At 49.1% G+C, this 8,316-nt stretch overlaps 1 protein-coding gene across 7 annotated transcripts in view; it reads left to right on the forward strand.

The window, feature by feature from the left end:
• The window catches only part of LOC108446690, an 18,437-nt gene extending 10,186 nt beyond the window's left edge, over window positions 1-8,251 (forward strand). For 2 of the 7 annotated variants that reach the window (XM_017734021.1, XM_017734014.1), the window contains 7 exons: window positions 2,490-2,670; window positions 4,247-4,532; window positions 4,632-4,691; window positions 4,889-5,239; window positions 5,943-6,018; window positions 6,441-6,527; window positions 7,251-8,251. In XM_017734021.1, the coding sequence (XP_017589510.1) occupies window positions 4,304-4,532; window positions 4,632-4,691; window positions 4,889-5,239; window positions 5,943-6,018; window positions 6,441-6,527; window positions 7,251-7,698 (1,251 nt within the window). In that variant the 5' untranslated portion in view covers window positions 2,490-2,670; window positions 4,247-4,303 and the 3' untranslated portion in view covers window positions 7,699-8,251. Of the gene's footprint in view, window positions 1-1,649; window positions 2,362-2,389; window positions 2,671-4,246; window positions 4,533-4,631; window positions 4,692-4,888; window positions 5,240-5,942; window positions 6,019-6,440; window positions 6,528-7,250 lie in introns of those variants that run through there. The other 5 variants (XM_017734028.1, XM_017734005.1, XM_017734036.1 and 2 more) reach the window with 5 other exon arrangements.
• The last annotated feature ends 65 nt before the right edge of the window (window positions 8,252-8,316 follow it).

Below are 8,316 nucleotides of genomic sequence, written 5' to 3' on the forward strand. Positions count from 1 at the left end.
GATGAACCCAGCCAAAATACGAGCAACATTGCCAAGGTTAAGTGAAAAGGAGGATTAAAACCACCTGTGTTTGTACTTTAAACCCCTTCAAACATCAATTAAGATTGTTCTGATAAAGACCCGGGCAGCACTCAAACAGCTGCCGAACGCTGTTCCCCGGGTGTATCTCTGGGTGAGACCACAAAGGAGCCTTTGTTGTTCTTCAGTCGTGGCTGAAACCTAAATCTCAGCGAGTGCAACTCAGAGGGTGACGTGCTGGCACCTGGGGCCGCAGAGTGGGACTTGTTTTCAAAGAACTGGGAGATGCAGAGGAGAGGTCCTGAATATGGTAACTCTACCTACAGCCGGAACTGAGGCATCTGCCCAGGGATTTCATATTCACCGACTGGGAGGGAAATCTAATCAGGACTTGCTAATTTTCATGAAGTCAAACACCTGGGACTCACTTCAGACTCGCATTTTCCTGGAATAATTCAACACAAACACTGTATGTTTATACACAGGCACTTGACTTTTCTGTTGTTTGATGAGACTACAATTTGTCTTCCTTTTGTTCCTGCAATCCTTCCTCTCCTGCGGTTTGCAGTTGAATTACCAACCTCCACCCCAGGACTATTCATCTGTTGTGTTTTGGATATTGTTCTTCAAAGGAAAGCAAACAATGCTTGTTTAAGCCAGCCCACTTCCCAGGCAGATTTTATTGGAACCGGGTCCTGCCTCAAACTGGAATCCAATCTCATCTCCATTGTTGTGTATCTCTATCATTTTTCTCCTTGTCATTGCTTTTCCCTTCCTTATTACTATGCAGTTCTCAGTCTTGAGCAACATCATTCAAAGCAGAAGTCACATAGTGCTGCTTTTCTATTCATATCTGCTTGTTCCCTAATCCCAACCAGCTCTCTATTGAACATCTGCTTTTACCTGGGCTGACAGTTGTATCTTTTAGCTGTAAATATTGCAAATCAGGGATGCAGAATTTTTCTTACTCTATGAATCTTATTAAGGTCCTTTTCTAATGTGTCATTGAACATCTGAATTCTCCCTTTCTCCCAACAACCTCCAGTGCTGTTTTTGGCTAAGATAAACCAGGTGAGGCTGTTTGGAATCACTCCCTAACTGTTATTCCATCTCATCCAGTGGCTGGAGTAGGATGGCTGGTTGGGCAGGCAGCTTGTGCAGACAACCCACTGCACCTTCCCCTGCTGGTGTCCAGCCTCGCCCATGGCAGACTGGATGCCACATGGGATCCATCCATGGCCATCCCATGTGATCCTCCATGTGCTGGGCATAAAAAGCCCAGCATTCGGGAACCCCAGGTGCTGCAGCAGTGATGTTATTGGGAGAAACACAGAGCCTGTGCATGGCCAGCTTGATGTCTGCACTGGTGTGAGCACCATGCCTGCCTTGCTGAGCTCAGTGCCATGCCTAGTGCTCACCCTGGCTGGGACACTGCAAGAATCTTTTAGCTTGGAAAAGCTCTCTAAGGTCATTGAGTCCCACCATTCCCCCAGCACTGCCAAGCCCACCAGTAAACCATGTCCCAGGTACCACAACCACACTTCCTTTAAATCCCTCCAGAGGTGGTGCCTCCAGTACCCTGGGCAGCTGTGCCAGTGCTGGACAACTCTTTTGGTGAAGAAATTTTCCTAATATCCACTCTAAGCCTCCAGTGGTGCAACTTGAGGCCGTTTTCTCTTGTCATGTTGGTTGTTACTTGGGAGAAGAGACTGCGCGCACACACACACACACACGGGGACAGATGGGCACGTGGCATGGGAATTCCCTTTGACTCCTCAAGCAGAAACCCATGTGGATGGTCCTTTTTGTTGCACAGCAGGTAAAAACTGAAGCAGTGAGATGTATCTTAACCAGGGAGAAATCTGGGGGCGGGGGGAGAAAGATGCTTTGAAAGGGAATAAAACTTGCTGCCAGGCTTTCCTCTGTGAGGAAGTCCAATTTCTTTCTCTCTTATTTTTTTTTTTTTTTCTTTTGGTACTGTGTTATTCCTCCGTGGGCAGGAGACTGCAGGCATTTCAATTCTCTTCAAGTCCTTGTTTCAAAAAGGGCCCAAAATATGTTCTCTTCTAAGAGGCAGTAAACAGCAAGTGCACAATGCAGCTTCTCTAAGCCTCTCTTCTCCTGTCTCAGGGAGAAGGGAATTCTCCAAGCCCTAGAGCCTGACTCACTCGCTGTGAGCATGAATTAACCAGGAATGTTCGAGAATTATTCCTGAATAATTCATGAACCTGAATTAATCATGCATTTTCATGAATTATTCATGAATAACTCATGGAAATGCAAGGTTTATTCATGCTCCAAAAAACCCAAGGCTTTTTCTCTTCTCTTCTGCTCTCCCTCCCTGTAAGAAACAGACCTGAAACAAGCTAAGGAAAAAAATAATATATGTATATGGGAAAATAACAGGAATAATAATGCTGAAACAAAACAGGCAGGAAAAAAGAAAGCAAAAGCTCTTTTTTTCTTTGCAGTGGGGACAGCAGGTGGGAGCTTTCCAAGCCAGACAAAGGAGATCTGACAAGGAACTGTGGTGAAGGGACAAGCCCAAGGCAAGGAAGTGTCCGGTCACCTCCTCTCCTGGAGCAGGCAGCTGAGACCTGGAGAGACAGGAGACATCTTGCAAGACTCAACACCTGGAGCAGTGCTAACCAGGCAAGGAGCAGCTCTGTTGCTATCAGGATTGTGATCTCTCTTTTTTTCTCTCTCTGTTTATGTGTTTGTGTAGTTTTGTTGCATTCATAAGGGTAAATGAACAACTGGTTTGGGGAAGGAAGATCAGTGGGTTTTCCTTAAATGTTAAAGGAAAACCCCTCCAGAGAGCTGTTCGGGCTGGGGTTGTTTGCTGTTTGGAATGTAGAGCTCTGTTTCTGGGAGGGAGAGGGCTCAGCTATGCATTTATCCCAGGTTCTGGTCTGTAGCCTTCCCTGTGTATGGGAGAGGGCTGGGGGCAGCTGCCTCTGCAGGGAAGGGGATGGGGGGAAACAGGCACACAGATAATTTGTATGTGGTGCTTCCTGATAAAAATCAATGCCAGAGTGTGTCTCGGTCAGGAGAAAAGGGTTGGGGAAAACCAGGTGTGAGACTGTGCCAACAGGGCAGGCTGGCAGGTTTGGGGAGAGTTACGGTTCCTGCAAGGAGCTTTGCTGCAGCTGATGGTGGTGGAGGCGGGGAAGGAGAAAGAGAAAGTTCTCCAGGGTGAACTTGAACCTTCCAAGTGAGAGGAATCGAATCCAGGCATAACTTTAATGGGGGTGTGGAGACAAAACAAGAAACTGGAATAAATTGGGTCCTAGCTGTCTTTCCTGCCAGCTTGTCTCTGCTCCAACTCTCCTCTCCCTTCCCCAGCTCCCTCCCATCAGCTTTGGACACTGTGGCCATTCTCCACCTGGTGCCCAGCACATGGGCTCAGCCCTGTCCCCAGAACCTGTCTGCCAAGCCCTGCTCCCAAGCAGAGCAGGAGGGACTGGGGTGATGCTCTGCCAGGCCCCTTAGGAGCTCTGGCAGGTGGCCTCTGCCTGATTTTGTCCCCATCCATGATGTGTTGGTTGAGAGCTGGAAAGAAACCTCTCCTGAGCTCAGCAGTGCTCGGCTCCTCAGCTGCTCGTCTGCCATGGGAGGTTCTGGAAATCACCATCAGCCTGGCACTCCTGTTTCTCCAGTGATTTAAGTCTGCAGCTCCAGGGGCACAAAGACATATCTCAGTGGGCAGAGCAGCGAGCCAGGACTTAGGATCCAGCTCCTTGCAGCTTTGTTGTTTGACTGCCTTAGATATGTCTGTCACTGGCCTGTGCCTCAGTTTCCCCATGGGTGAAATGAAGCTAATTTGCTGTTCTCCTTATCAAAGCACTTTGATGTTTACTGGGGGAAATAACTGCACAGGCAAAGGAATGATCATTTCCTGGAATACCCCTGGGTCTTTTCCAGTCTCTTCTCTGCACTGCCTCGATATCACACATACACAGCCCTGCACTGGAGCAAACTGCTGTAGATCCACTGAAGTCATTTGAGCTGTGATGGTTCACGGGGCAGAGGAACCAGCCTGTGTCTGCTCGGTGGCTTGATCAGCATCTGCTCAAAGTGTCTGCTGTGAGCTGGCCCTGCCTGATTCCATGTGAGACCTGGCATGGCTGACACTGCAAATGACACCTGGATGCACAGAAGGGAAGGAATGGGAAAGGAGAAATAACTGGTAGAGAAGATGCAGGGCTAAGTGCTTTATTATCTGCAGGTTGTGCTGCCCCAGGTAAAGCACCACTTGTGAACTCCCAGCCATGGGAGAGCCCAAATGCCTGCGGTGACATTCCCATACTGCTCCCTCTGCTCCAGGTGGGCAGCCCTGATGTCGGCCAAGCTCTACGTGCTCATCAGCTGGCCCGACGGCAGCCGGGTCATCAACATCGAGAACATCAAGGAGCCCCGCAAACCCTTCCACCTCTACACGGTGGGGGAGCAGGTCCTGGCCCGCTGCCCCGGCTTCAGTGGGCTGTACTGGGGTGTGGTGGAAGGCATAAGTGGTGAGTGACACCCCCCTGGCCTGGGTTTGCAATTTGGGGCTGCTCAGGAGACCCCTTCCAAGAAGGGGTTCAGTGCTGAAAGATCTTCTCTTCCTACAGAGCATAAAGATATTTTGGAGAAGAAGCTGCTGGAAGACCGACACCTCCTGGAGAAGTTAAGTGAGTGAGGGCTTTTGAGCACTGCACCCACCCTTCTGCTTCCATGGGGCTTTTTGGGTGGAAGGATGCTGAGCATGCTGTAGTCCCATCATGAATTTCACATCACTGCAATCAGGGTACAAAGCACTGAGTGGGAGGTGGGAGATCCATGGCACTGATGCCCCACTGCACAGCCTGAGTGTCTGCCTTTCTTTCAGAAGAAGAACCGGCTGTCCACAGCATGATGGCAGTCCCACCAAAAAAATCCAGGAAAACCTTCCCAAAATGGACCCCGGGGAATGTACCCAGGAAATACCCCAGTGACAGGACCTATCCCACAAAGCCACTGCTGAGGGTGGCTGAGGCCAGCCTGCCTCATGACGCTGGCAGCTCCTCCATTCTCAAGGACAGGTGTGTCCTGGGAAGTGTGGCAGGGAGCTCCCACTCGCTGGCAGCTCCTCCCCACCCAGCCAGCGCCTTCACACCTCCATCCACTTTCATCACCATGGCCATGCCGGGGCCAGGGGCTTCCCAGAGTGAAGAGGACAGGGCTGGTCCAGCTGCCAGAGGTAACCTTGGGTTCTGGCTCTGCTGCCTGGTCCCGAGGGACAGGGTGGGATGGGGACTTGCAGAGCAACCAGAAAACCTCTGCTTTGCTCTGGGGCTGTATGGGCTTTGTCTCAGGGCCACAGTTGTTAGAGATGACATTTCCTGGTCCTTTCCACCTGGGAGATCTCCTCCAGGAGGCCTGCATGTAGTGTATGGTATCTGCTCTGTCAGGCACCAGCTCTGTCTCCTGGGCTAGGAGTTCTCTCCCCACAAACCAAAAGACAATCTGAATGAATGCCTGCCTGAATAACTGAAATTCCCCAAAGCCCTGTGTCTCAATTAGTCAAACCTTACCAGATTTGCCTATTTCCCTGTTTTTCAACCCACTACTACACCCATTAAATGCACTTATGAAAATATGTTAGTGTGTTATTTACCTGCTGACTAACAGCAGCCTCCAGAGACACGCTGGCTCTGCTTGCCTTTCCTCCACCATATCTTTTGTGCTGGGAACAGAAGCCCTTGAGATGCCACTTTTTTCTAATAACAAATCCCCATTGATCAGTTCTGGAGAGCCTTTCTGGATCACTCTGTTTATGCAAAGGGAATAATGTCTTGCCGTGCAATCTAGCAGGGGTGCTTAGATAATCTGCTCTGGAGACAGAGGGATTCAGCACCTTTTCAACAGCTGATTCTTCAGCTTGTGTCCCACCCCTGCTGCAGATTACGTTGCCCTTCCAATGAAGAGGAAGTCAGATGGCATCTTGTCCCCGTGCCAGCAGCACATCTGTCTGAACAGGTAACACTGAAGTGCAGTGAGGACCCTGAATGTTGCACACCATGTATTTTGATTTCTGTCCACGCTGTTTGCATTCTCTGGCAGTGATTGCTTTGAGTAGATGCTCATGGAGGTTAAACCCAAAGCACAGAAGTTAATAGGGGTTTGTGTGGGCACATACAGCAGAGAAATGAGCCTGTGCTCTGAAGTCCTGATTCCTTGGGGTGTCAGTGGGAGGTCCCCCATATCTGTGTGCCAGGGGGATGCACAGGAGTTTGTCCACCTGAAGAACCCCCAATCTTCCCTCTCAATCCATTTTATTCTTGCTGCAAATGAAAACAGAATCGACTTTGCGTTGAATTCCAGATAATTCTCCTCAGGAATGAATATGAATATGAGCACGAAGCTGTTTGTGGCTGTTCTGTTTAACTTGTTTCTTCTAGCCGTGAAGAGCGAAAGATTGATGCTTTGCAAGAGACGGATGGCTTCGAGAGGGTTCACAAAAATTTCAGTTCTGGTGAGATGGAAAGGTAATTAGCAAAAGAAGGCACTCCTTCCTAACTATGTTTTCCTCCTCACTACAAGAGCGAGCAATGAGATCACAGGTGGGTGACAAAGTGGGGCAATTTTAAACCCCAGAGTTGCTGAGTCTCTTTGTAATCAGAACCAGATGTTTCTGACTGTACGGCTTGGAGTTAGAGATGCAAGACGACTCTAAAACAGTGCAGAAACTAGAAAGCTCTTGCCCATAACAATCAAAACATGGTTGTGTGTTCCTTGTTTTATTGTTCATTACTTTGATGACCAGTATCCAGTGATAAAGTGATGCTAGGGACAGTTTTCTTGCAAAGAAATGGGTGCCAAAAAATTCAAGTTATGGTTTTTGTATTGTCATTTCCCTCAAGTCTGTATTTTAATACCACAAATATGTGTGTCCTGGGACTCGCAGAACAGGCTTTATGGCTTTTGCTACAACTGAGAAGAAAATTGAGCATCAAAGTCTTCATGTATGCACGGCAATGGGGAGCTGAGGGTTAAACTGAATATTCCTGTGCACTGAAAAGTCCAGACCATGCCTTACTTCTCTCCTGCCTTACTTCTCACCCACGAATAGCTGGAAGGGCTGATACTCTGAGAAGTTGTCCTGCCCTGCTTGCAGAAGGCATGGAATCACTGCTTGGGTGGAGGAGTAACATCCACAGTGAGGACATGGGGTCCTCTTGCCTTTACAAGTGCAACTTTAATTTTTTCAGGGTGGAAAAGATGGAGCAGCTGGAGAGGATGGTGTTGGACCTCCAACAGGATGTCCTCTCTCTGAAGAAGAAGGTGCAGAGGCTGGAATCCCTGTCCTTCCAGGAGGAGCCCCACCGGCAGCCGTGCGAGGTGGTGGAGCTCTTCAACGGCTACACCAAGGAGCAGCTCAAAGAGACCATCAGGTTTGACCAGAAAATCAGCACAGCCTGCAAAACCCTGCTCTACAAACTCTTCACCTCTGACTACATCCAGAGCCACTCCATCACAGGGCGCAGGGGCAACACCTTCCGGGAGGCAAAGCCCATGATGGACGAACGCTGCATCAAAATCATCAGGGTGCTGCTGAAGCAGAAGTTTGGGGATCACCTCAGTGACACCGTGATCACGGAGAAGATCCAGAACGTGCAGAAAGCCCTGAGGCAGAAGTTTAAGACAGAATGTCTCTGAGGCATGGGGGATTTGGTGTTTCCTCCTGTCCCTCCTGTTTTCCCTGTGTGCCCCTGAGCAGCCTTCCCAGGAAAGATGAGTTGAGCAGCTGCTGCTCAGTAGATTTCCCCCAGGGAGTCAACCCCAGTGAAACAGCTCAAACCTTTCTCTGCCAAACCTCTGCCTGCATTAATCAAGCAGGAATTTGGCCCAGCTTGGCTTGGTTTTTGCACTCTACAAGCTCCTTCCCATCCAGTCTTTGTGCAAACCTCATTGTGGGTGCATGGAATCACCTCCATGACTCTTTGATGATGTGCTCAAAAACTCCAGGGCTCTCTTTGAGTCTGAGAATGGGTCAGTAAGGCAGTCCTGTTCCACACTGCAGAAATGTTGGCTCTGGGATAGGGAATAGCTGCAGACAGACTGTGCCACCCAACACGGCTTCTCACTGCCTGCCTCTGGTTGCCTCCTTCTGCCTGTGGGACAGTATTTACTCTTTCCTCACAGTGAATGTATTTTATTTCCTGCAGTAACAGAAAGGCAGACTCATTAAAATGACACCTTCAAACATTCAGAGAAGGATCACTTGATTTTTTTCCTCTATTTTAATTTAGCTGTATGGAAGAGTTGTCTTCCCTA

This window comes from Corvus brachyrhynchos, unplaced genomic scaffold (genome assembly GCF_000691975.1).
Source record: "Corvus brachyrhynchos isolate BGI_N302 unplaced genomic scaffold, ASM69197v1 scaffold10, whole genome shotgun sequence".
Lineage (NCBI taxonomy): Eukaryota > Metazoa > Chordata > Aves > Passeriformes > Corvidae > Corvus > Corvus brachyrhynchos.